The 27,052-nt window shown below is 49.4% G+C and overlaps 2 protein-coding genes and 9 non-coding genes across 11 annotated transcripts; all 11 read left to right on the forward strand.

Annotated features, from left to right (window-relative positions):
- Positions 1 to 1,289: 1,289 nt before the first annotated feature.
- Positions 1,290 to 1,371, forward strand: TRNAS-UGA (transfer RNA serine (anticodon UGA)). The gene has a single exon. It is a non-coding gene; the product is annotated as a tRNA-Ser (tRNA).
- Positions 1,372 to 13,707: 12,336 nt separating this feature from the next.
- On the forward strand, positions 13,708 to 13,789 carry TRNAS-UGA (transfer RNA serine (anticodon UGA)). The gene has a single exon. It is a non-coding gene; the product is annotated as a tRNA-Ser (tRNA).
- Positions 13,790 to 13,865: 76 nt separating this feature from the next.
- Positions 13,866 to 13,947, forward strand: TRNAS-UGA (transfer RNA serine (anticodon UGA)). The gene has a single exon. It is a non-coding gene; the product is annotated as a tRNA-Ser (tRNA).
- A 76-nt stretch (positions 13,948 to 14,023) lies between these two features.
- On the forward strand, positions 14,024 to 14,105 carry TRNAS-UGA (transfer RNA serine (anticodon UGA)). Its single transcript has one exon. It is a non-coding gene; the product is annotated as a tRNA-Ser (tRNA).
- Positions 14,106 to 14,181: 76 nt separating this feature from the next.
- TRNAS-UGA (transfer RNA serine (anticodon UGA)) lies at positions 14,182 to 14,263 on the forward strand. The gene has a single exon. It is a non-coding gene; the product is annotated as a tRNA-Ser (tRNA).
- Positions 14,264 to 14,339: 76 nt separating this feature from the next.
- Positions 14,340 to 14,421, forward strand: TRNAS-UGA (transfer RNA serine (anticodon UGA)). The gene has a single exon. It is a non-coding gene; the product is annotated as a tRNA-Ser (tRNA).
- A 76-nt stretch (positions 14,422 to 14,497) lies between these two features.
- On the forward strand, positions 14,498 to 14,579 carry TRNAS-UGA (transfer RNA serine (anticodon UGA)). Its single transcript has one exon. It is a non-coding gene; the product is annotated as a tRNA-Ser (tRNA).
- Positions 14,580 to 14,666: 87 nt separating this feature from the next.
- Positions 14,667 to 17,821, forward strand: LOC149344588 (uncharacterized). The gene is made up of 3 exons (XM_089547267.1): positions 14,667 to 15,459; positions 15,625 to 15,772; positions 17,795 to 17,821. Exons 1-3 carry the CDS (start codon positions 14,711 to 14,713, stop codon positions 17,819 to 17,821), a joined length of 924 nt encoding a protein of 307 aa, XP_089403393.1. The 5' UTR covers positions 14,667 to 14,710.
- A 1,681-nt stretch (positions 17,822 to 19,502) lies between these two features.
- TRNAS-UGA (transfer RNA serine (anticodon UGA)) lies at positions 19,503 to 19,584 on the forward strand. The gene has a single exon. It is a non-coding gene; the product is annotated as a tRNA-Ser (tRNA).
- A 51-nt stretch (positions 19,585 to 19,635) lies between these two features.
- Positions 19,636 to 20,910, forward strand: LOC149344590 (uncharacterized). The gene has a single exon (XM_089547268.1). The coding sequence runs from the start codon at positions 19,636 to 19,638 to the stop codon at positions 20,908 to 20,910; it is 1,275 nt and encodes a 424-aa protein (XP_089403394.1).
- A 5,025-nt stretch (positions 20,911 to 25,935) lies between these two features.
- Positions 25,936 to 26,017, forward strand: TRNAS-CGA (transfer RNA serine (anticodon CGA)). Its single transcript has one exon. It is a non-coding gene; the product is annotated as a tRNA-Ser (tRNA).
- Positions 26,018 to 27,052: the final 1,035 nt, after the last annotated feature.

Raw genomic sequence — 27,052 nt, forward strand, 5'->3', positions numbered from 1 at the left:
AAAGAATTCACCAAGGTCACCGGTAGTAAAGTGAATTGGTCAAAGTCCCTGGGGCTTTGGCATGGAGAATGGCCAACGAAGCCCAGCAATTTTGCAAACATGTCCTGGGTGACGACCCCAGTAAAGTACTTAGGCGTCCCACTGGACGGTTATCGCGATAGCGATTCGTACTGGAAAGCACAGACACAAGCCACGCGTGAAAAGGTGGATAGGTGGAAAGGGCGACATCTTTCAATTTTCGCAAGGGCCACAGTGTGTAATCTGTTTTTTATGTCTAGGCTGTGGTACGTGATGCATGTGTTGCATTGTGCAAGGATGAACGTACAGAGACTGCACCGGATCTTTGCCGTTTTTGTGTGGGCTGCTGACTGGGAACGCTGCAGCCGGACCAATTTGTTTAGGCGGGTGAAAGACGGTGGCCTGAGTCTGGGACGCTTATTTCTGCGGCAGATTGTAAGCAGATTTTGTTTTGTGCGTGATGTAAGCGATCCGTTTTTGCGTACTGTGTGCCAATTAAGGCTCGGAAATGCACTGCCGGACTTTGTTGTCTCAACCGAAAGTTTCTCGGGACGTATTTTTGGTTACTTTAGAGAGGTTGTCGTGAGTGTTCGATTCCTGTCTGTTCGATTTTCGTATGAATATTTATCTTCTGTTAGCAGGAAGTTGTACAAGGATTTGTGCGATGTAGTTCTTCCACAACCTATGTACAGGGCCTTATACAATGGAGGACGGGGACGCGACGTACTTAAGCGTGTGAAGGCGATCCAGGTGCCACCAAGTGCAAAAACATTTTTCTTGGGGAACACACTGTTTAATTTGTAAACAACCAGAAACAATAGACCACGTTTTTTTGCACTGTTGGGAGGGGGTATACTTTTGGGACATCTTACAAAGGACTTTAAAAAAGGAATTTCCGCTGGACTCTCACGGTATTCGGTACTTGCCTGTAGAGAGTGAGGATGGGGTACCATTCGACCTTATTAGGCTAATGGGCCTCCATTGTATTTGGCGCTCCAGAATGGCAGGATATCATCGATATCCTGATGCACGGCCAGCACGGATCTATTTTCGGGAGTGCATGCATAAGTATATTGAAGGTCAAAAACTTGCTCCTGAAGCTCCCGAGTGGCTCGAAAGAGTCGAGCCTTTGGTGACGCTTAAGGAGTTTTAACGTGACGAAGCCGCGCACCGCCAGGCGGATAGTGTTGTTAATTATTGCTCATTGTGTTTTGTAAGTGTATTGGTGTACTGTGGTTCTTGCCGAAGTCAGGCAATAAAGAAAAAAGAAAGCAGTCGTGGCCGAGTGGTTAAGGCGATGGACTTGAAATCCATTGGGGTCTCCCCGCACAGGTTCGAATCCTGTCGACTGCGCAAAAGGGTGTTGCATTTTGTTTTGCCTCCTCTCGCTTCGTTGAAGGGGAGATGACGAAAGAGAGCGCCCTCCGTGTTGCAGTCGTGGCCGAGTGATTCCACTTGCGGCCGCGATAGCGAACGGACGCGTGTGAAATGGGCTCCGTTGGAGCGTTATCAGCGGCCGTGTCCGGCCGCGGTAACAGGTTTTCTTCTGCATGGTATGATGAGTATCGTGTTGTTTTGCCTAGTCTGCCTTCAGGGCGTTTGGTTTTGAGCACCGTTTTTATGCATGCGGACGTTAGAGCATGGCCCTACCGAGTAGAAGACTTCAGGGATACGCTGGTGGATTTGAATATGCTCCCCGAGGTTACGGCCTTGGGGGCGTATCAAATGAATCACGTGTGGGCAGTTACCTTCAAGTGTGACGCAGGTGTGCAAAGACTTCTCGCCAACAACGAAGTGCAAGTGAAGAACCATCGCTGCGTTCTCATCGACCCGTCTCACCAGGACCTACAGTTGAAACTGCACTGGCTGCTGCCCACCGTCCCCGACGACGACGTGCGGGCGGCTTTGGTAGTGTACGGGAAAGCGACAGATGTGGTCAAGGAGCGTTGGAGGGTGAATGGTGTGTCTGACAAGAGCTCGACGACCTGGACCGTGACTTTGAAGCTCAAGGCCGGTGTGAAGCCGGAAGATATACCACATCAGCTTAGGATTGCTGGTGAGCTGGCCCGTGTCGTATTGCCGGGCAGGGCACCCCTTTGCTTGCGATGCCAGAGCACATGCCACATACGTCGTGACTGCAAGGTACCGTGCTGTGTGCTATGTCGTCGCTTTGGCCACGACGAGACCGAGTGCGTGCGTACCTACGCCAGCGTCGCAGGGCCCGCGAGGAGTGACGATAACTCAGAGATCCTAATGGATGAAGCTGATGCTGAAGGAGCAGCCAAGGCGGAGTCAGAAGACAAAGCTACGGCTGGAAATGAGCCGGCTGAGGAAGTCTCGGGCGAATCAGTACGCCAAGGCACTCCGAACCTCGAAGAAAATGGCACACCTGCGAGAACAGAAGACCCATCGACGGCGAGGTTGGTTCAGGACGAGAAGATAAACGCGACATCGGTGGGAAGCGCCGGCGAGGGTGTTGCGAAATGTGAGAGGACTCGAATGTTGCGACGGTGAATATTGATGACAGTGGAGACACGGAGACGAATTCTTTAGCAAACAAACAAGAAAAACTGTAATTAACTTTAAGGCACAAATACACAGAGGAGTGGTCGGACGGAGCACACAACACAAACGTCTTTCTTTCTTGCCGTCGACGAAGCCACTGTCTTGCCGAGGGGGCCCGGCCGTTCTTTGCTGGCCAGGCAGTTTCGCTCCCAAACCCGCCTCGCAGGCGCTGCCGATGAAACCCGATCCTGGGCCAGCCACAAGCGCTCAAAACAGGGAGCGTCCCCGCACTGTCCGGTCCCCTTTGGCCCCCGTCGCGCACACGGGCGTAGGGAAAAACACACACACACACAAACGTAAAGGAGGGCACACGGGTGACGAGAAACGCAGGCACTTGTAAATGACCCCGTTCTTGGAAGACGCACTCCCCGTTCCCCAAGAAGAAGAAAAAAAAAGGGAGACACAACAACCTCCCGGCCCCAGCAGTGGCAGCGCTACGCACACAGCTCGAGGGGATAGAGAAGCTGTACCGGCCGTCGCAATGTGGATCCGTTGGGCTGCTTCACAACACACGCTCGGACGTGGTTATCTCTTCCGTGGATCACTTCGACGATCATCCCCATCTTCCACATTTGTCGGGGCGCCTTTTCCTCGTGGATGAGAACTAAGTCTCCCACCGAGGTCTTTCGAGCCTGCTGTTTGTCGCAAGTGTGCGCCGACCGTAGCGTCAAAGATATTCCTTCCGCCATCGCCTCCAAAATTGCACCAGTAGTCGCTTATGGTGCATCCATCTTCGTGTCACAGCTTGCGTTGACGAACTGACGTCACTACGCGGAGACGGCAACGACGTCAATCCCTTTCCTGTTAGAAAATGCGCCGGAGTTAGAATTTCAGGATCTTCTGGCGATGCAGAAATGTAGGTTAGGGGGCGGGAGTTAACGATGCTTTCCACCTCCTGCAGTACGGTGGTAAGCTGTTCGAAGGTGAGTCTTGCCTGGCGTAGGATTTTACGGAGACAAACCTTCACAGTCCTCACCATCCTCTCCCAGAATCCACCCCACCATGCTGCTCTTTCCACAATGAATTTCCATTTGATGCTTGTCTTGGCACAGTGGTCGTGGAAAGTTCCGTCAAACAAGGGGTCTCTCAACACTGCAATTTCTTTAGAGGCGCTCTGAAAGGTTTTAGCGTTGTCAGTGTATATCATTGATGGCAGTCCTCGTCGGGCGGTAAATCGTCGGAAAGCCAACAAGAACATTTCAGACGATAGGTTCGAGACAAGCTCGAGATGAACTGCTCTAGTAACTGCGCAAGTGAAGAGAGCAATGTATGATTTGGAGACCGTATCCTTGTCCCTAGTGAAAAGGGGCCCGGCGAAGTCAATGCCAACCACTTGAAACGGTTCCGACCGGCAAACTCTCTCTTGTGGCAAAGGCGCTGTCGGAGCTTCGCCAGGCTTCGCGCGACCTTTTAGGCAGATGTTGCATTTGTTTACAACCCTTTTTACTTGTTGAAGTCCTCGTGGGATCCAAAACCTTTCTCTCACTTCTGTGAGGGTGTCTCTAGCACCGCCGTGCAAAGTTCGTAAATGAGCGTCTCGAATAACGAGCTCCGTGAACGGATGGCTGGGAGGGAGGAGCATTGGATGCTTCACCTCTTCATTTTCGTCAGAGAATTGCAGCCGCCCTCCCACTCGTAGCAGACCCTCTGTATCCAAAATGGGCTGTAGCTTCTGTAAGCTCGATTGAGATTTCACTGGGAGTCCTTGGCCAAGACGGGATATGTCATCCGTGTATGCCTCTTCCTGAACGGCTTTCAACCAGTATGATTCGGCCCTTTCTATCTCTTCCGCGGCTAGACAAGAAGCAACTTTGCCTGACGGACTCCGGCAAGCACTTATGAATCTGAAAACCCAGGCAGTTATCCGTAAAACTCGGAAAAAACTACTGTGGTGAGCCAAGTCCAAGATGGGCATAAATGTCCTTACTTGCAACACCTTTACTTTTTTCCTTTCCTCCGAACTTTCCTCAGCCGTTGGGACGTAAATCTAATTTAGAGCTGGCGAGGAATCCTCCGTCTCTGAAAGCCATGACGGTCCAAACCACCATAATCGGTCTCCTTGAAGACTCTGTAGAGTGACTCCGCGTGTCACACTATCTGCGGGGTTCTGTGAACCGGGGCAATGCCTCCATAGGTCTTTTTCCGTGCAGGTTTGAACCTAAGTCACTCTGTTTCTCACAAACTGGTTCCACTGCTTTCAACCAATGAAGGGTTATGCTGGAGTCTGTCCAGAAAATCATTTTCAGCCGGCCGGCATGCATCATTAAGCAACCTTCCAGAAACTTTGCTATTCTAGCACCTAGAAGTGCACCCATCAGTTCAAGTCGGGGAAGGGTCATAGCTTTCAATGGTGAAACTCTCGCTTTCGCAAAGAGAAGTTTCGTGTGAACGCATCCGCTGCAGTCCTCTAGTCGTAGGTAGGCGCAGGTCCCGCACGCTCGCTGACTGGCGTCGCAGAAGATGTGTAACTGTACAGTCTGCGGCTGAACTACTGGAGCAACACATCGAGGTACGGTCAGTGAACAAAGGTCTATCAGCTGCGACTTCCAGCCTTCCCACTTCCTTGCGATATCAGTAGGCAATTTGTCATCCCAACCAATGTGTCGTTGCCACAATTCCTGAAATAGTGCTTTGGCTTGTATGGTAAATGGTACGAGCAGCCCAAGGGGATCAAATATTCTGGCGATGGTTTGTAGAACAAGTCTTTTGCAGTTGTTCTCTCTGTCCAAGACGCTTGAGAGGGACTTGGTGGCCACAGTGATTGTGTCGTTTGCTGGATTCCAAAGAAGCCCAAGAATTTTTACTGTTCCAGATGAGTCATTCAGTGCCTCTTGTGACGCAAATAGATATTGCAAGCGCCTAGAGTTCGACGACCACTTTCGCAGACTCATTCCGCAAGCTCCAAGTATATCGTTTGCCTGCGCGAAAATCTCCTCCGCCTCCTTTTCATTGTCTGCCCCAACCAACAGGTCGTCGACGTAGAATGACTCCGCCAGAAGCGCAGCTACCTTTTGCGTCGGCTTCTCAAATTTCTTAAGGTGATACTGCAGAGTTGCATTTAGCAGGAAAGGGCTAGCCTTGGTGCCGAACGGCACACGCCTCATTCGCCACTCTTCTACCTCAGGATCAGGTTACTCGTTTGTCGGCAAGCCCTTAAACCAGAGAAAACGGAGGGAGTCTCTGTCCTCTTCTCGGACACTGATTTGCAAGAATGCCCTTTCAATGTCAGCTGTCAAAGCGATAGGATGCAGTCGAAAACGGATCAGCAGCTTGACCAGATTGGCAAGAAGACAGGGCCCTTTCTCCAAATGTTCGTTCAGGGAGGCAGACCCTTTCTCATGTGAGGAGGCGTCAAAGACTATGCGTAGCTTTGTCGTTCTTGAGTCGCTGCGTAAAACAGCGTGGTGTGGCATGTAATAAACCGGATCAGTGGCTCGTTCGTCAGGTGTTACACGCTCGGCGTAGCCCATATCTATGTAGCTCCGCATTGTACTTTCGTAGTCCGCGCCGAATTCCGGAGTGCGCTGAATTCTTTTCCCTAGGCTATTCAGTCGCTTTAGTGCCTGGGAGCGGTTGTCACAGAGATGTCCACTGCTTTCTTTCCAAGGCAGAGCAACTTCGTAGCGGCCGTTCCTCATACTGATGTTTCTTTCAAACTGATGAACAATCGCTTCCGCTTCCTCATTCGGCCCTCCGGAGTGGTCTATAATGCCAATGCTTTCCAGATCCCAGAAGCCTTTTACAAGTCTTTCAGTGCTTTCAAGGACTGTGCTTACCCTCAAGACAGAAAGGTTGGCTGAATTGTCAACTGAGGTATGCACTGATATCGGACCCTGAAACATCCAACCGAAGACGGACCCCAGGGCAACCAAGTCAGCGTTTTGCTGGGAACGTTGAATTTCGCCCGTCATAAATTTCCACAAGTGTTCAGCGCCAATGAGAAGTCCAATTCCGGGTACCGCTGGCATGCCTGGGAACAAAAGCTTGTCTGCTATGGGCCGTCCTGACTCTTCTATCGCTCTGACAAAGTCGTTTTCGACAGGCACCTGGACTATGTCGTTGCAGATGAAAGGAACCTCAATGGCCTCTATAATGTATTCCTTGTCATCGTACTGGCTGCGAAGACGCACTTCGACAAGACGCCGTTTTTCTGTTGCTGATGTGGCTGTCCCGAACATACTCAGCTGGAGAGTGGTCTTTCCACTTTCTTTGAGGCCTAGAAATTTAGAGATGTCCTCACGGATAAAAGTGCGATTACTGCCCCCATCCACGATGCCTCGAATGTAACCGCGCCGACCTTCTCCAATAGCCCAAATCCGGCAGGTTTGAAGAAGAATTTCATTGTTGAGGGAATTACGGCTGCTTGCATGCAAGCTGCTAATATCCAATCTTGGAGTCTCCTCTAGTTTCTTCGGTTTCCAGTTTGGGTCGCATACTGATAGCACATGTCTACCGCTACACTTTCCGCATTTCAGTCGGCGGCGGCAATCTTTCGAACGATGTCCTCTCAAAGTACATCGGAAGCAGCGGTTGTCATAAAGTCGTATTAACCAACTACCGCCCGATTTCCGTACTTCCGGTTTTTTCGAGGGTATATGAAAAGATTATTCTAAAAAGAATGGATAGCTTTTTTACTAAACACAGCTTGCTAACCGATTCACAGTTTGGGTTTCGAAAAGGACGCTCTACCGAATCTGCTCTCCTCTCACAAAAAGAATTTATCTTGCAAAATTTTGAACGCAAATGTCTAACTCTCGGTATCTTTGTTGATTTCAGTAAGGCTTTTGACTTTCTTAACCACACTATTTTGCTTGCTAAACTAGAAATGTATGGTGTTCGAGGAATGTGTCTCCATCTTCTACGGTCATACCTCACTGATCGAAAGCAGGCTGTTTTCTGTGATGGACATGGATCCACTCTCCAGGCTATAAACTGTGGCGTGCCTCAGGGCAGCCTTTTAGGCCCTTTTCTCTTTAACGTATATATAAATGACCTCGTAAACATTGACAGTGACGTTAAATTCATTCTGTACGCAGATGACACCAGTATTTTCTTAACGGGCTCCTCAACAGATCATTTATTAAATCGCGGTAATGCTGTTCTTAAAACTTTGCATGCGTGGTCCGTTCAAAATGGGTTGTCTATTAATACCAATAAATCTAAAGCTGTTTTCTTCAGACCTAAAAACATCAAAATTAACTTAAACGATGATCTTCAACTTGGTAACCATAAAATAGAAATAGTGGACACCTTCAGATCACTCGGGGTAATTTTTGACGCCTGTATGAGCTGGACCGCACACGCAACACATCTTCGTAAGAAATTAGCTCCTTCCGTTGGTTTTCTTGCTCGGTACCGCACTGAATTTCCTCCCTGTATAAAACGAATGATTTATCATGCCCTATTCCAATCACACATTAACTATTGCCACATAGTTTGGGCTACCACATCCAAAACAAATCTACAGAAAATTCTAATTCTCCAAAAGAAAGCTATCAGGATTATCGAAGGTGCCAGTTTTACTGCCCATACGGCTGAATTGTTTATTAAGTATGAAGTAATTCGTGTAAATATTTTTCTTGAGTACCGCCTATTATACTATCTCAAATTTTCTTCACCATCAATATGTAATTTTTTGCTTAATATCGCAATGTTAAAGCCCATAGAAAAGTATGTTCAAACCCGATCAACTGCAAAATGGAAACTTCCACGCACTAGAACTAATTATGGTAAACAAGCACTTAATTTTCTTATACCTAATGTTCTAAACAGCTACGAATCTAACCAGCTTAGCATGTATAACCTCCGGCCACATGATTTAAAAGTGTACTTTGTAAATAATATTCCATAACTTCTTATCATATATTGTAGTTTGTGCATGTATCGGTGTCCTTTTCCCATTTGTCATCAACCCAGCAGTGTGTGTAACTTTCAAATGCATCTTGTTCAGTTTTAATTGTTTTTTTCTAGTTTCAAACTACATCTCTGTGTAGCAATCCGTTCAATTGTAAATATTAATTCTTTCTATAGTGGGCTCGTATGCCACCTGCCACCGTTGTATGAATGTGTTTATCTTATTTATTATGTTGTAATGGCTCTTAGATGAGCCACAGGCATTTTCAAGCTATTTTCTTTAGCTTTTGGCCTGTGGCTCATTCTAAAGAATGTGCATATTTTTGAAATAAAGTTTGGATTCAATTCAATTCAATTCAATTTTTCAGTCTTCGCAATCTTTCTTCCCTAGTTATTTCACTTTCGCAATCCGCTGCATTGTGAGTAAGTGAGCCGCAGAAAAAGCACTGTTCCCTCACCTGCGAAGTTGCGTGCAGTACAGCAGATGTCGGAGGGGGAGACAACTGTTTCCTTTCGCTTTTCTGTCTGCCTCGCTTGTTTTCTCTAGTACTGCCAATTCCGCTCTTTTCCCTGCTTTCAACTTCGACTATCAAAAATTTCAGAATTTGTTCCAGCTCACCGTCTGTAGGGCCCGTTGCAGATGTAGCCTCACCGTTCTGAGCGTCGCTAAGCGATTGCGACAAGTCCGGAGTATTGGCCAGTCGTTTAAAATATTCAACGAAGATGCTGGCAGGTAGGGCCTTCAGGAGAATATCTCTCATCATGGCAGAGTAGGTGGTCGAGCTCACCTTAAGTCCATTCAGTCCGCGCACATGGCATTGAACGTGATCCAGGAGCTTCCGCAGGCCTCGCACGTCGTCCGATGATGTTACGGACGGTAGGGATCTCAGCTGGGCGAGGTGCTCCTGAATAATTTGTCTGGTGTCGCCAAAGCGCTTGGACAGAATGGTCACTGCATCGTCGTAGCATTCTCCTGTCGCCTGTAATCCGGCTATCGATGATGCCGCCGCTCCGCTCAGAAGGCTCCTCAAGTAGGAAAACTTTTCCCCTTTGGTGAGGTCTCCATTCTTGTCAACGGCTTCTCTGAACTGCTCCCAAAAGCCCCGCCACTGTCGAAGCTCACCATTGAATGTCTGCAGCTGAAGGGTGGGCAGCTTGACTGCACTGCGATGAGTAGCTACGCCGCCGCCATGTTGGCTTCCCCGTTGTGGCTCTGCCGTCGCTGTTATCAATAGGCGCGGAGCTCTCAGCAGTTCGGCTTCTTTGGCTTTGAGCTGTCCAAGCATGCCCCTGGCTGCATCCTCGTACCGCATGACAGTCTCAAAATCGGAAGCGAAGTCTTCATCCGCAACGGCTGCCTCCAATTCGGCGTTCAACTTCAGAAGTTCGTCGTTGTTAGCCGAAAGTCGTTCAATGAGAGGAACATGGACACATCAAACGAGGGCACCGCCGCCGCGGCGACTAAACGCTCGCACGAAGTCGTCGAGGAAGATGACACTTCTTCTGGCCCGCCTGTCAACGGAGAGCCACCGTCAAAAGCAGCTCCCGTGCGTCGGTTGACGTTGCGACCTCGGCCGAACATCCCTCCAGACCGGAGGACGACGACGAGGGCGACGACGCCGCCGCCGACGCCGCCGACGCAGCCGCCGCCGGCGGCGGCCTCGTAGTTGTAAGTTTTGTGACTGGGCGAGCGCTTGTTCTGGCGCTGAGGATGCTTCTTGTCAACAGTAAGCACCATCCTCTTGGTCTCCTTCCATACTACAATGGCGCTGCCAGATAGAGCTTTGCGATTCGCCACAATCAATGTCCGAGGGCTATGTGAGGCAACGGCAGTTATATAGGTTGTCAACGGAAAAATATTTAGATATTATTGCCGTACAAGAGACGAAAATTGAAGGAGATGTTGAGACCGAGAGTATGGTGCTGCCTTTCATGTCACATTACTACGCGTGTGCGAGCCATGCGGTTGGGAGATCCGCAGGCTGTGTTCTTTTTGTGCGCTAACATTTGGGGCTTGAGGTGCAGGCCGTACGGTCGGACATTGCAGGATGTATGGTTCTTTGCGATTTTAGTTTTGGTTCAGTGCTGTGGCGGGTGATATGCTTGTATGCTCCTAATGTACTCGAGGAAAGACGACAGATGTTTGAGGGACTCAAAAATTATTGCGATGTCGATCGGAAACCAGTACTGATGGGAGACTTTAATTGTGTTTTAGCGGCGCGAGTTAAAGCGAACGATACACCGTATAGAGACGCCAGCACGGCAGAACTTCGAAGCTTAATCGATGAATTTGGGCTCGAAGACGTAGCGGAATGCTTGCAAGACGACCACTGCTTTCGCTTTACGCATTTCCAAGGAAACAGTCACGCCCGGCTTGATAGAATGTACGTTTCGGCCGAATTGACAGCGCTTTGCCGAGAGTACCATGTGCAGTCTGTGTCATTCAGCGACCACTGTCTTGTCTGGTTTGATATTAAGAACAAGAAAGAAAATAAAAATAAATGCGCATGGGAGTTATGGAAGTTTAACGCGAAGATTTTAGATGACGACGTTTTCAAGGAACAAGTGTCAAGTATGCTTGAAGAAATTAAGGATGATACAGCCACAGTGGTTTGCGAACAATGGGAGACTTTCAAGCAAAAAACTAAAATGAAAGCGTTGGAACGAGCTAGCGCTATAAAGTACGAGAATGATCAGTATGAGACGAACTTACGAAAGAGCCTGCAAATGCTAATAAATCAAGAAAACTCAGCTCCAGGCACGTTCAAGGCTGACATCTGTTCGCTCAAACATAAGCTCGAACAGTTTGATATCGACCGATACCGCGGTGCGCTTGTACGAGCCAGAGCCGATAAAGAGATAACCGGTGAGGCACCAACTAAAAGAGCACTGGCAAGGGAAAGAAAATGGGCCCGCAAGAATGTAATTTCCGAAGTTGAACAGACGGCATTATTTTGAACGAACAGAACGACATCGAAAACGCTTTCACCCTGTTTTACAAAGGTCTATTTGCGCTTAGAGCGGTAGACTTAGAAATCTTCAGGACAGAATTCCTGGCTTTAATGCCTAGGATTAATGACAACTCAAAAGAGGTGTTAGAGCGCCCGATTACTGTCGCTGAAATAGAGTTGGCTATCGATGACTTAAAACGAGGGAGGTCACCAGGACCAGATGGATTAAGCGCCGAATTCTACCAGACATTCAAGAATGAATTAGCCCCTATAATAGCCCACCTTTTAGAAGACGCATATGAACCGAAGCGCCTACCGCCTTCTTTCCTGGCCACGCATACAGCCCTCATCCCCAAAACAGAGGATCGAATCGCTTTAAGGCCAGTAAAGTCCTATCGTCCAATCAGCTTAACCAACGTCGACTACAAGGTCTATATGAAAGTACTGGCTAAAAGACTTCAAACGGTTATAAAAGAGATTGTTGGACCACGCCAGACTTGCGGTATAAGGGATCGGACAATATTAACTGACATTCACACGGCGAGATGCGTGCTGGAGTGCTGCGATGCACTAAACATGAACGTCGCAATGCTCCAGCTCGATTTGGAGAACGCGTTCGATCGTGTACCACATGAAATCTTGTTTACACTTTTGCAACACGTCAACGTGGGAGCAGTTATCACAGAGGGTGTCGCAATGGCTTACAGGGGATGCACAACGCGCCTAGTAATCAACAAATCGGTAGGAGCACCGATCGAGGTGCAACGATCCGTGCGACAGGGTTGCCCCCTCTCACCATTACATTTTGCCTTATATATCGAACCCTTCTGCCTTAGTATAATAGACACGAGCTACGTAAAAGGCTTTAAATTACAGCTAACCGAAGTGAAACTGTTGGCATACGCGGATGATGTGGCGGTTTTCTGCGTTGACAATGAGAGCATCTTGAAAACGGTGGAAATTGTTAAGCGTTTCTGTGATGCCAACGGCAGCGCTGTTAACTGGGGCACGTGCCTTGGATTTTGGCACGGTTCTTGGGCGACGAAACCAGGCGCTTTCGCCAACATGCAATGGGCTGATACACCAGCGAGGTACCTAGGCCCTCCTTTAGAGTTTTACCGCGAAAGTGAGCCCTACTGGCGGAGCCAAGTTGCAGAAGAGAACGGAGAAGGTTAAAGGAGGGGACTTGTCTATGTTTGCGCGCAGCACTGTGTGCAATGTCTTTTTTGTTACCAAACTGTGGTATGTGCTAAGTGTTTTGCACTGCTCACGCGCCAATGTACAAAAGTTGCACCGTGTATTGGCCATCTTTGTGTGGGGGTCGGTATGGGAGAGGACAAGCCGTACCAACCTCTTCCGGAGAGTTAGTCAAGGAGGCCTGGGCTTGTCGCATTTATTCCTGAGGCAAGTAGTCAACCGTTTTTGTTTCCTTCGAGATGTGAAGGACCCGTTTTTGCGTACTGTAGTACAGATCAGATTGAGCAGACTTTTACCGGATTTTGTGGTATCTACCAAGTGTATACCAGGACGTGTTTTTGGATTCCTGAAGGAGGTTGCGGTTTCCTGTAACTTCCTCAGCGCACGATTTTCCTACCAATATCTTGCAAAAGGAAAACGCATACAGCTATACAAGGACCTTACAGAGCTGGTTTTTCCTGTGCCACTGTATCGAACTATGTAAAGCACCCATCCAGGCAGCGATGTTTTAAAGCGTGTGAAGCGAATGTATGTAGCTCCGGGAACCAAGTCCTTTTTCTTCAGGCTGCACACCGGAAAGTTGGAGGTAAAAACTTGGATGGCAGAGAAAGGATTGTATGTTCCATGGGGTGATCATTGCTTTATATGTAGAAAGCCAGAAACTATCGAGCACGTTTTTTTGGACTGCTGGGGAGGAGTGTTCTTTTGGGACATTCTTCAAAGAACACTGAAAAAAGATCTGCCCCTTGACCCCCGTGGGATTCGTTTCCTAGCAGTGGAAAATGAAGAAGGTGTACCGTTTGACGCAGTAATGCTCATGGGATTGCGCTGTATTTGCAAGGCCTGCATGGCGGCCCGACATGCTGACATCGATGCAAGGCCGGCGCAGGAGTACTTTCGCGAGTCTGTAGGCAGATTCTTGGAAACCTACAGAACTTTGAAACAAGTGCCTGAATGGGTACCGAGAATTGAGCCTCTTGTACATATGAAACGCTTTTAGCACCCTACGTCAGCCAAGGTTTGGTTGATGGTTTTAGCCCATACCGACGCCATATACCATTAAGTGTGTGTATACTTCTCTTGTTTTCTTGTGATGTATGTGTCTGAGCAGGCAATAAAAAAAGCAGTCGTGGCCGAGTGGTTAAGGCGATGGACTTGAAATCCATTGGGGCCTCCCCGCACAGGTTCGAATCCTGTCGACTGCGCAAAAGGGTGTTGCATTTTGTTTTCTCTCCTCTCGCTTCGTTGAAGGGGAGATGACGAAAGAGCGCCCTCCGTGTTGCAGTCGTGGCCGAGTGGTTAAGGCGATGGACTTGAAATCCATTGGGGTCTCCCCGCACAGGTTCGAATCCTGTCGACTGCGCAAAAGGGTGTTGCATTTTGTTTTGCCTCCTCTCGCTTCGCTGAAGGGGAGATGACGAAAGAGCGCCCTCCGTGTTGCAGTCGTGGCCGAGTGGTTAAGGCGATGGACTTGAAATCCATTGCGGTCTCCCCGCACAGGTTCGAATCCTGTCGACTGCGCAAAAGGGTGTTGCATTTTGTTTTGCCTCCTCTCGCTTCGTTGAAGGGGAGATGACGAAAGAGCGCCCTCCGTGTTGCAGTCGTGGCCGAGTGGTTAAGGCGATGGACTTGAAATCCATTGGGGTCTCCCCGCACAGGTTCGAATCCTGTCGACTGCGCAAAAGGGTGTTGCATTTTGTTTTCCCTCCTCTCGCTTCGTTGAAGGGGAGATGACGAAAGAGCGCCCTCCGTGTTGCAGTCGTGGCCGAGTGGTTAAGGCGATGGACTTGAAATCCATTGGGGTCTCCCCGCACAGGTTCGAATCCTGTCGACTGCGCAAAAGGGTGTTGCATTATGTTTTCCCTCCTCTCGCTTCGTTGAAGGGGAGATGACGAAAGAGCGCCCTCCGTGTTGCAGTCGTGGCCGAGTGGTTAAGGCGATGGACTTGAAATCCATTGGGGTCTCCCCGCACAGGTTCGAATCCTGTCGACTGCGCAAAAGGGTGTTGCATTTTGTTTTTCCTCCTCTCGCTTCGTTGAAGGGGAGATGACGAAAGAGCGCCCTCCGTGTTGCAGTCGTGGCCGAGCATTCTACTTCCGGCCACCGAGCGTGACGGACGCAGGATCATGAGCTCCAGCGGAGCGGCGATAGCGGCCCTTTCCAGCCGCGGAAACAGGCTCGAGGACAACGAAGATAGCGACTATCAGATTATTCTGCCAACTTTGCCCACCGGACGCGTTGTTTTTAACACGCTTTTTTTGCACGGAGATGTGCGGGTTAGGCCATACAGGGTCGAGGATTTCCGCGACGCCCTTGCCAACGTTGGTGCGCTCCCCGACGTTTTGGCGTTGGGGGCGTATCAGATCAACCATGTGTGGGCTGTCACATTAACCAGCACAGAAGCAACAAAGAAGCTGGCGGCGTTCAAGGAACTGGAAGTTAAAGGTCGCCGCTGCCTCATCATCGATCCCGAAGACCAACAAGTGAAGCTGCGACTCCACTGGATGTTGCACGGCGTTGCAGATGATGACATCCGGACGGCCTTTGCGGCTTTTGGGAACGTGACCGAAGTGACCCGGGAGAGGTGGCGAGTTCAAGGCGTCAAGGAGAAGGGGTCCACCACGAGGACGGTGCTCCTGAAATTGAAGCCGGGAATCAAGGTAGATGACTTACCGCACCAGCTGCGAGTCGCCGGGGAATTAGCCCTTGTCGTTGTGCCTGGGCGGGCGATGCAGTGCTTACGCTGTCGAGGCACGGGACACGTCCGCCGCGAATGTAAGGTGCCCCGGTGTTCTAAATGTAGGCGCTACGGACATGAGGAGGCTGACTGTGTGCTCACGTACGCTTCGGCCGCGGGACCTGGAACGAGGGAGCGGTCGGCGGAGCTCACTATGGACGTAGTCGAGGCAGAGGAGGCGGCAAAGGGAACCGGAGAAGAGCGTACGCAGGTACGGGAGACAGACTCGTCGGGAGACTCCGCTCGAGACATCAAAGCTGCCAGCGATGCGGGGAGGAGTGACGCTGCACCCGACCTCCCTAGGTCAGACGAAGAGACGTCACCTCAGCCGGCAGACGACATGGAGCAGGATAACGGTGAGGAGCACCCGGACACCAGCGGTACTCGTTCGCCAAGCGTCACAGCCCCAGCCAAGCGACCCCACACACAGACCGATCTCGAAGGTGACAAGGCAACAGACCCCGGTGTCGCCGAGCCGCCAGCAAAAACAGTCCAACCCCGGCGGTCCACACTACGTCCGCGGCCAAACCTTTCTTCGGAGAGGCGTGCAGCGGACAAAGCGCCCCCGCTGCCGGTTCAGCCGCTCGCACCAGACGGAGGCGGTTCCAACGACGGCGTCTAGCCGCGCGCTAGACGAGGAAGGTAAGCACCACGCTTTCGGTCTATTCACCCTTTATGGAAATGGCGCATGAAACCCCTTTGAGTGTAGCCACGTTAAATGTCAGGGGACTGGCAGCCAAAAAGAAGCAGAGCCAAGTACACCGCCTGCTAAGTGACCATGATATCGACGTGCTTGCCGTACAAGAAACAAAGGTTGATGGGGAGGAAGAGACCGGAAGCATGGTGCAACGTTTCACGGCTAGATTTTACGCCATTGTGAGCCACGCGGTAGGGACATCGGCTGGGTGTGTATTGTTTGTCAAAAAGCTGCCCGGACTGATTGTACAGGCTCACTGCTCATGTCTGTCAGGACGGTGTGTTGTAGCCGATTTTGCATATTCCAATGCTGAGTGGCGCATTATTTGTGTGTATGCCCCTAACATTGTTGAGGAAAGAGCAGTGTTTTTTGAGAATGTTATGCAGCAGTTAAGTACGGAGAGGCAGGTAGTAATGCTGGGCGATTTCAACTGTGTACTGAATGCTCGGGACAAAACCAGCACACGCGGCTTCAGAGACAAGAGCACTGATGTGTTGTGCCAGTTAACAAGCGAGTGGAATATGGAAGATGTGGCCGAGTACCTGGGGGGAGCGCGTGCCGTACAGTACACGCATTTCCAAGGTGCGAGCCACGCACGCCTTGACAGAATTTACGTGTCGCTGGATGTGATTCCCGTATGCAATGAATACCAAGTAGTGCCCATGACATTCACGGATCACTGTTTAGTGAAATGCGTATTCGGCACCAAAAAACGAAGGAATGCATTTAGCTGGGAGTTATGGAAATTTAACAACAAATTGCTCATTGATGAGACCTTTAGACGGGTTGTACTAAATGAACTCATTAAAGTAAAGCCGGGAACATTGTACGAAATCTGGAAGCAATGGGAGATGTGCAAAGAACAGATTAAAATAAAAGCCATTGATAGGTCCAGTTGCCTGCGGTACCAGGAGAAAATTAAAGAAACCCAGCTAAAGGCTTTGCTGGAAAAACTACATGAGCAAGAATGTAACGCACCCGGCACATGGATAGAAGATATTAGGAAAATAAAAGAACAGCTTGCGTTGATGGAAGAAGACAGATACCAAGGAGCGTTAGTGCGGGCAAGGGCGGAAAGTTGGGACATGGGCGAGACGCCCTCAAAAAGAGCACTGGCTTTGGAAAAGGCGCATGCGGAAAAAAATCATATTGATAAGATTGAATGGGGCGGCATGCTATCGTCAGATGACGAACATATCAGACAAGGCTTCTTCCAGTATTATCAGCAGCTTTTTAACAAACAGAAGGTCGACATAAACGCGTTCAAAGAAAAGTTTCTTATCGCTATGCCACGACTTGACGAGGATACGAAGGAAAGATTAGAGATGCCAATCACAGAACTCGAGGTCGAAAAAGCAATCGATAGTTTAAATATGGGAAAGTCGCCTGGGCCAGACGGCCTAAGTGCAGCCTTCTATAAGGGGTTTAAGAACGAAATAGCGCCAATATTGACTGCGTTGTTCAAAGAAGCCTACGAAATAAACAGATTGCCGCTGTCATACGGGTTATCTCACACTATTCTAATTCCAAAGACAAATAACGAGGAAAAGCTCCAGCAGGTCACAGCTTACAGGCCAATTTCCTTGACTAATGTCGATTATAAAATATTAATGAAAGTGCTAGCAAGGAGACTGCAGTCAGTAATTCAGGATATTGTCGGCCCTCACCAAACGTGCGGGATAAAGGGGAGATCAATTATGACTAACATTCACACGGCAAGATCGGTTCTGGAGTGTTGTGATCTGACTAATGACTGTGTGGCCATCCTCCAACTAGACCTCGAAAAGGCATTTGACTGTGTAGCCCACGAAATTTTGCTCTGTATTCTGGACCACGCGAATGTAGGTTCAGTAATTCGAGAGGGCGTGGCCATGGCGTACCGCGGCTGCACTACGAGATTAATTATAAACAAGAGTCTGGGGGCCCCCATTCGGGTGCAACGTTCGGTACGCCAGGGCTGCCCCCTCAGTCCACTTTTGTTTGCCATTTATATAGAGACACTATGTTTGAACATTATTAAGAACGAGGCTGTTCAAGGTTTTAGGTTGCAGGCAGCTGAAGTCAAGTTGCTTGCGTACGCGGATGACCTAGCGGTGTTTGCTGTGAATCAGCAGAGCATACGGGAGGCTGTTGTGTCTGTTGACAGTTTCAGGAAGGCAACCGGAAGTAAAGTGAACTGGGCAAAGTGCCAGGGACTTTGGCATGGAGGTTGGCCATCAACCCCAGATCGTTTTGCGAATGTGACTTGGGTAACTATCCCCCCAAAATACCTAGGAGTGCCACTAAATTGCTACCGGGACAGTGATGCATATTGGAAAGAACAAGCGCACGAACTACGGGAAAAATCAGATAGATGGAAGGGGGCACATTTATCAATTTTTGCGAGAGCGACGGTGTGTAACTTGTTCTTTTTAAGCAAACTGTGGTACGTCATGCAAGTGTTGCACTGTTCCCGGGCAAATGTACAGAAGATACATCGCATTTTAGCTGTTTTTGTTTGGTCCTCGACCTGGGAACGGTGCCGACGGACGAATTTGTTTAGACGTGTGAAAGATGGTGGCCTTGGGCTAGGACATCTGTTTCTGCGCCAGCTTGTAAACAGGTTTTTCTTTTTCCGAGATGTGCGTGACCCTTTTTTGAGAACTATGTGTCAACTAAGGTTGAACCGTGTTTTGCCTGATTTTGTTGTGGGAACAAATTATTTTTCCGGAAGAACTTTAGGTTACTTCAGAGAAGTTGCTGATAGCGTTAAATTTCTGGTTGTGCGTTTTTCGAGAGAATATTTAAGTGACGTGAAGCGGAGAAAGCTATACGCAGATCTGTGTGATGTTGTTTTTCCAGTGCCAATGTACAGAGCTTTGTACGATGGAGGCCACGGAGGGGATGTTCTGAAAAGAGTAAAAAGAATGCAAGTACAGCCAGGAACCAAAACTTTCTTCTTCAAGTTACATACGGAAACACTCTCAGTGAAAAGGTTTTTAGAGGGAAGGGGTTTGTTCCTACCGTGGGGTTCGCAATGCCTAATCTGCAAGTGTCCCGAAACAATAGACCATGTGTTTCTTCACTGTTGGGAGGGGGTGTTTTTTTGGGATGTTTTGCAACGAACAATTAAAAAAGAGCTGCCGCTTCATCCCTACGGTATCAGATATTTGGCAATTGAAAACCAGGACGGGTTTCCGTTTGATCAGGTAATGCTCTGGGGCCTCCATAGTATATGGCGCTCCAGAATGGCGGGGTATTACTGCGATTCTGACGCGAGACCAGCCCGCATGTATTTTCGGGAAAATGTACGTAGATTTGTTGAAGTGATGAAACTGCAAGCTTGTGTACCCGATTGGCTACCCAGGATGGAAAATTTGACTCTGTTGAGAGAATTTTAAACTTGACATGGCCTGCCAGGAAGATCTGGCTGGTTGCTGGTTTTCAAAGTTTGGTTTCTGTAATTTTTGTGTTGTTTTCTCGAAGGCAATAAAGAAAAAAAAAAAAAGTCGTGGCCGAGTGGTTAAGGCGATGGACTTGAAATCCATTGGGGTCTCCCCGCACAGGTTCGAATCCTGTCGACTGCGCAAAAGGGTGTTGCATTTTGTTTTGCCTCCTCTCGCTTCGTTGAAGGGGAGATGACGAGAGAGAGCGCCCTCCGTGTCGCAGTCGTGGCCGAGTGGATTCTGCTTCCGGCCACGCTCGTGAACGGACGCAGGATGCAGGGCTCCGTAGGAGCGGCTTCAGCGGCCCAGCAGGTCCGCGGTAACAGGATTTTTGATACTGAAGACCCGGAATATCAAGTGTTGCTGCCTCAACTGCCGACAGGCCGTATTGTTTTAAATACGTTGTTTTTACATGCTGATGTGCGGGCCAGGCCGTATCGCGTGGAGCACTTCCGCGATGCGCTGGCGGGCTTATGCCTACTGCCCGATGTTATCGCCCTTGGGGCGTATCAGATGAGCAATGTTTGGGCAATCACCTTCAAGAGCGACGAAGGCGTCAAGAGGCTCGCAAGCGTCAAGAACATGAAAGTGAAGGAGCATCGGCGTATTGTGGTCGACCCAGCCAACCAGGCGGTACAATTGAAGCTGAATTGTATGCTGTACAACATGCCTGACGACGACATACGGACAGCCCTCTCATCTTACGGAAAGGTGATTGACGTTTGCCGGGAGAAATGGCGTGTTCTCGGCGTGCAAGAAAAATCATCGTCAACGCGAGTGGTGTCCTTAGTTCTGCGGACGGGTCTCACCGTGGAAGACCTGCCCCACCAACTTCGTATCGCCGGTGAGCAGACCTTGGTTGTTGTACCTGGCAGAGCACCGTTGTGCTTGAAATGCCGAAACACCGGTCATGTCCGACGTGACTGCCGCGTCCCGAAATGTACGCTTTGTCGTCGCTACGGCCATGACGAAACGCAGTGTGAAAGGACGTACGCGTCGGTAACAGGACCGGCGCCCAGGGAAGACGTGGCGGACCTTTTCATGGACGAGGCTGACGTCGCTGAGGACTCCCGCACGGAGAGTCGGCCGTCGGACACGGGCGGAATGCCGTCTGAGCATACCGCCGGCCTACCGAACGCGGCTACAGTGCAACCGACTGAGCAGAAGGCTCAAGAGGAAAAGCCAAGCGATGAAAATGTGAAGGAGTTAGCCACCGAACCAGCCGCTACCGAGGTGGATGCAGCAAAACACGCACCTGGAAGCGATTTGATGGACGTCGCAGAATCGGGTGTAAGCAACGCGGCGACAAAAAGGTCAAGGGACTCAGCCAACAACCAGCACGAGAACCTTGGCAACGAGAGCAACGATGAACTTCCGCCGAAAGCACTGGTGGGCCGTCGGGCGCCCTTGCGTCCGAAACCGAACATTCCGCCGGACAGACGGCCGGCGGCAACACCGCCTCCGTAGGACGTGGCGCCTACTGGGGCGTCCAGGCCAGCGTCGTCAAAAGATGGGCGCCTTTTCAGAAGTAGCCGCTGCGTACACCGTAAAGGTACGCGTGGGAATTGTGCTGCCAATTGCTTACTTGTTGCAAAGCGATAATATCAGTAGTTACCCAGAGGTACTGTGCGATCGGTGTGCTCTATAAGATAAATGGCTCTGAGACTAGAGACAGCATTAAGAGTTGCCACCTTGAATGTTCGTGGCCTTGGAGCACGTAGGCGACAGTATCAACTTAGTCGCCTCTGTATGGAGAAGGAACTCGATGTCATCGCGATACAAGAAACTAAGGTCGAGACTCAAGAGAAGACCGATCTCATGGTGATGCCTTTTACCGCGCATTATAATGTGTGTGTATGCCATGCTAATGGCATGTCAGGCGGGTGCGCACTGATGATACGGAAGAGTGCTGGCATTATTGAAGAGAGTATGACTGTTTGCCAAACTGGCCGCATGCTTATTGTAGATTTTTATTTTTCTGAATCCTTGTGGCGGATCATATGCGTTTATGCGCCTAACACTGTGAATGACGGAATGGTATTTTTTGAGTACATTGAGCAGTACTTAAAGTGTGATCGCTTTGTCATATTTCTCGGTGATTTTAACTGTGTGTGTTTTGCGGAGGATCGATTCAGAGGTGCACATGTTCGTGACAAAAGTGCTCTCCTTTTGAGCTCGCTAATTGAGGAGCACAACCTAGAAGATGTGGGCCTAGTCATCACTGGCGGTATGCTTCCGCAGTACACACACAATGAGAGAGAGAGCCGAGTAAGGTTGACAGAGTGTATATTTCACTACACTTGATGTCCCTATGTAACAGTTACAGTGTCACACCACTATCATTCACAGATGATAGCTTGGTGAGCTTCGCACTCGGGAAAAAAAACTAAGAAGACACGATTTAACTGGGACATGTGGAAATTCAATGAAAAGCTTCTTGATAATGAACTGTTCTCAAGCAGAGTTAAGGGAAAAATAACAGAGATGCTGACAATGAAGCATGAAAACTTTCGGGCTGCATGGGAGGAATTTAAGAGCCAAGTTAAGCTCATTGCAATCGAAAGAGGAAGCAGCCGGAAGCACGAAGAACTGCAGAAGCAAAAAGAGCTGCAAAGGGAACTGGAATTTCTGTTAAACGCACAAAACTTTGACCAAGATCAATTAGCTGAGAATGTGAAGAAAGTGAGACATGAACTAGAAGTTATCGATACAGAGCGATACAAGGCTGCAGTCATACGTTCTCGTAGTGAAAGGTTATGGATGGGTGAGGTGCCAAACAAGCGCGCAATGAGCGATGAAAAACGGCAGGCGTCAAGAAACGAGATCAAGCAGATACGTTTCCAAAATGAAGTGACGTCAGATCCCGCGGTGATCGAGAATACTTTTGTTGGCCATTATCGCGATGTGTTCGGCAATGTCACACGCCTCGAGCCAGGATTCGACAGCGATTTCATGATCGGAATGCGAAGACTGGATGACGATGTTAAGGACAGCCTAGAAATGCCAATAAGTGTGAGCGAGATCAAAACAGCAATAGAGAAGCTGCCGTCGGGCAAATCGCCAGGGTCGGACGGCCTAGGCGCAGCTTTTTACAAAGCTTTCAGTCAAGAATTGGCGTGCATTTTGCATAAACTTCTGTCAGAAGCGTATGAAATTAAAAAAGTCCCTCCTTCATTCCGGGCATCACACACAGTGCTGATTCCAAAAACCGATGATCCGGAAAAGCTCCTTCTTGTAGGCTCATATAGACCGATATCTCTCACCAATACAGACTGCAAAATTTTTATGAAAGTACTAGCTGGACGATTACAAGTTGTAATTAAAGGGATATTAGGGCCACATCAGACGTGCGGCATTAGAGAGCGCACAATTTCAACGAACACCCACAGCGCAAGAAGTGTACTAGAATGTTGTGATGCACTTGAGGGTCGAGTGGCCATGTTACAGCTTGACCTTGCGAAGGCCTTTGACCGGGTCTCGCATGAGGTGCTTTTCAGTATACTACAGCACTGTAATGTTGGGAGCATAACTTTAGACGGTGTCAAAATGGCTTATGAAGAATGTTCAATGCAGATTATCATCAACAAGTGTCTTAGTTCAAGGGTACTAGTACGCTCCTCTGTGAGGCAAGGGTGTCCCTTGTCTCCTCTCCTTTTTGCCATATACGAGGTCTGTTAGAAAAGTATCCGACTTTATTTTTTTTTTGCGAACACCTGTTGGAAATGAAACAAGCGCGCTTACAGCAGCCGACCGTGAACCCTCGTGCGCATGCACGAATTTTTTCCCGCCTGCCGATAGCGTTAGTCGCTGGGAGGCAGCGTTTGAGTGAGGCAGTGCGCAGTGCTCTCGTCGGTTTTTTGTTGCAAGGAAAATGGCGGAACGAGAGGAGCAGCGCTACTACCTCAAATTTTGCCAGAAACTTGGCGAAAGCCAAGTGGAAACTATTCGAAATGTTCACACGGCTTTCGGTGATGATGCTGTGAGCAGCAACAGATTAAGCAGTGGTGCAACTGGTTTAAAGACGGCCGCACATCTGTGGAGAGAGAGCCACGCTCCGGTCGGCCATCAACATGCCGAAATGACCAGGTAATTGCCGAAGTGAACGCTGTGGTGATGCGGGACTGCTGTGTGACTATCTGAGAAATTGCGGAAGAGGTGGACATCAGCAATTTTTCTGCACATTCCATAATCACCGAAGATTTGGCCATGGAGAGAGTTGCGGCGAAATTCGTGCCGAAGCTGCTGACGGTGGAGAAAAAGCAGCTTCATGTTGAAGTCTCACAGGAGATGCTGGATTCCACAAACCGTTACCCTGACTTCACCCACGCCGTAATCACTAGTGACGAGTCTTGGGTGTACGAGTACGACCCGGAAACCAAATCCCAGTCGTCACAGAGGACGCATTCCCCGTCACCAAGACCAAAGAAGGCCCGCCAAGTGCGCAGCAATGTCAAAGTGATGCTGACTGCTTTTTTGACTCCCTCTGTGTGGCACTCCACGAGTACGCAACCCACAGGATCAAAGAATGACTAAAGAGTACTACAGAGATGTCCTCCATCGCCTACGTGGTGCTGTGCGGCGCAAGAGACCGGAATTGAGGTCAACAAGAAATTGGCGCATCCCTCGCGGCACTGCTCCTCCACATTCCTCGCATTTGATTCAGACTTTTCTGGCGAAAAACCAGACTACTGTAGTTCAACAGGCTCCTTACTCTCCTGATATGTGCCCCTACGACTTCTGGTTGTTTCCTAAAATCAAGAGGGCATTGAAAGGAGCGCGATTTCAGAAAAGAAAGGACATTATGGCTGCAACGACAGCAGAGCTAAATTCCATTCCGAAAAGGGCCTTTTCGGAATACTTCCAACAATGGCAGCACCGCTGGCAGATGTATATGGAGTCCCAAGGAGACTACTTGAAGGTGATTAGGTTTCTAACGCTCCAGTTATGCCAGTTTTTTTTCGTCGGCCAAAGGTCGGATACATTTCTAACAGACCTCGTACCTCGAGCTTTTCTGTAGGGCAGTCATCCTTGATGCAAACATAAGTGGTTTTAGACTGCACGCCGCGGAAGTTAAAATGCTGACTTATGCAGATGACGTTGCAGTCTTCTGCGAGGACAGAGAAAGCGTGCTAGAGGCTGTGCGCATTGCCAGAAATTTCTGTTGCTATACTGGTGCCCAGATTAACTTCGAAAAAAGAGTGGGAATATGGCATGGGAGCTGGAATACGACCCCCGCCAATTTCGCGGGTATACAGTGGACTTCAGTGCCTGCACGGTATCTCGGGGTGCTCCTTCAGCACTATAGGGACTCGACGCAGTTCTGGAGTGAACAAACAGAAGAGTTGAGTGAAAAAACAAAAGGATGACAGGGTCGCGGATTATCGCTGTTCGCGCGTGCGGCAGCGTGCAATGTTTTTTTGATTGCCAAAGTGTGGTATATGATGCAAGTGTTGTTCATGCCTCGTATAAATGTGCAAAAGATGCAACGAGTGTTTGCTGTCTTTATCTGGAACTCCACTTGGGAGCGGACCAGCCGTACAAACCTTTTTCGCAAAGTTCGCAATGGTGGACTAGGGCTTTCACAATTGTTTATACGACAGATCGTATCGCGATTCTTCTTCCTGCGAGATGAAAGTAACGATTTTCTCCGTACAGTCATCCAGGCGAGATTGGCGAAAACACTGCCCGAGTTTGTTGTTTCCACATCCAATGTTGCCAGTATAAGAGTGACCGGCTACTATCGAGAAGTAGTTGCTTCCTTTAGAATACTTTGTGCACGTTTTTCTTTGAAGCATTTGTCCTCAGTGACAAAGAAACAACTGTACGCGGACTGAGTTGACAGCATGCTGCCCACCTTATTGTATAGGACGGTGTACTCTTAAGGCTCAGGTAAAGATGTACTGAAGTGAGTCAGAAGGATGCCTTTAAGACCTGCGGACAAAACGTTTTTCTTCCAGTTGCACACAAACACGCTCCCCGTTAAAGTATGCATTGAACAGAAAGGTATTTTCGTGCCTTGGACAACCGATTGCTTACTGTGTAAAAAGCCGGAAACAATTCAACATGCCTTCATTGAATGCTGGGACGCAGTCTTCCACTGGGATATTTTGCAGCGCACTTTAAAAAAAGAACTCCCCATAACACCCTATGGAATACGATTTCTGCCAGTTGAAAGCGAACAAGGGATACCATTTGATATGTTCATGGTCCTGGGCCTCCACAGCTTGTGGAAGACGAGAATGGCTTTTCGGCACGCAAATGCCAGTGTGCGATCTACGCGCGATAACCTAATCGAAAGTGTTTCATATATTAGAGAAGTGTATCGTGCACAAAATGAACCCCCTGAGTGGGTTAACATCCTTGATGACTTGGTGTGTCTGAAGACATTTTGAAATATCGGCATCACATGGTGACGTGCTGATTCAGTTTATATGTATGTATTCATTTGTGTGACCTGTCACTGTATTAGCAGGCAATAAAGGAAAAAAAATAGCAGTCGTGGCCGAGTGGTTAAGGCGATGGACTCGAAATCCATTGGGGTCTCCCCGCACAGGTTCGAATCCTGTCGACTGCGCAAAAGGGTGTTGCATTTTGTTTTGTCTCCTCTCGCTTCGTTGAAGGGGAGATGACGAAAGAGCGCCCTCCGTGTTGCAGTCGTGGCTGAGGGGATTCTACTTCCGGCCACCGAGCGTGACGGACGTGTTTATCATGGGCTCCCAAGGAGCGGATTTAGCGGCCCAGCCGGGCCGCGGTATCAGGAGTACGATCAAACCGAACGAGGACTACCAGCTGATTTTGCCGCATTGGCCAACAGGTTCGAGCGTTTTGCATACTGTTTTTTTTTGCATGGCGACGTCCAAGCCAGGCCATACCGTGTTGAAAACTTTCGTGACGCTCATGAGCGTCTGTCATTGCTGCCGGAAGTGGTTGCCCTCGGGGCATATCAGATGAATCATGTTTGGGCCGTGACATTCTGCAATGAAGAAGGAAAAAACAAAATGCTACAGGCGGAGGCGTTCAACGTCAAGGACCACCGCTGTGTGGTCATTGACCCATGCAACCAGGGCGTCAGGCTGAAGCTGTTCTGGCTGCTACACGGCGTGAAAGATGACGACGTGAAGGCAGCTCTGGCGGCTTTTGGAAAAGTGACCGACATAACTCGGGACAAGTGGAGAGTCAAAGGCTGCGTCGACAAGTCGTCTACTACGCGCTCAGTGACATTGAAGCTGAAGGTGGGCGTTACCATCGAGGACTTACCGCACCAGCTGCGTGTTGGAGAGGACGTCACACTCGTCCACGTTCCTGGCAGAGCTCCGCTCTGCCTCCGGTGCCGCGGCACCAGACACATACGTCGGGAGTGCCGTGTGCCACGTTGCGGGCTCTGTCGTCGCTTCGGCCACGACGACGCCCAGTGCGTGCGAACATATGCTACCGTAGCTGGTCCTGGTCGTAGGGATACTACTGAGGAGCATATTATGGACGAAGTCGACGCGGTAGAGGCGACCCGTGAGAGTCGGCAAGACGCAGTACTGAAAAGCATAGCCTCAGAAAAAGCAACGCTTCCCACGGAACATGAGGCTGCCAACTTAGAACAACCACCTGTGCCTGA

The sequence above is a fragment of the Amblyomma mixtum genome, chromosome 5, assembly GCF_055824585.1.
Source record: "Amblyomma mixtum isolate Tamu chromosome 5, ASM5582458v1, whole genome shotgun sequence".
Classification (NCBI taxonomy): Eukaryota; Metazoa; Arthropoda; class Arachnida; order Ixodida; family Ixodidae; genus Amblyomma; species Amblyomma mixtum.

Bases quoted from the DNA above. Each gene is read 5' to 3' on its own strand.
- LOC149344588 (XM_089547267.1), top strand. From the start codon at position 14,711: ATGAGCTCCAGCGGAGCGGCGATAGCGGCCCTTTCCAGCCGCGGAAAC. The intron at 15,460-15,624 runs GTCGGCGGAGCT...CGACCTCCCTAG, and splicing joins GGACCTGGAACGAGGGAGCG to GTCAGACGAAGAGACGTCAC. The intron at 15,773-17,794 runs GCAACAGACCCC...TCCTCCAACTAG, and splicing joins CCGATCTCGAAGGTGACAAG to ACCTCGAAAAGGCATTTGAC.
- LOC149344590 (XM_089547268.1), top strand. From the start codon at position 19,636: ATGACGAGAGAGAGCGCCCTCCGTGTCGCAGTCGTGGCCGAGTGGATT.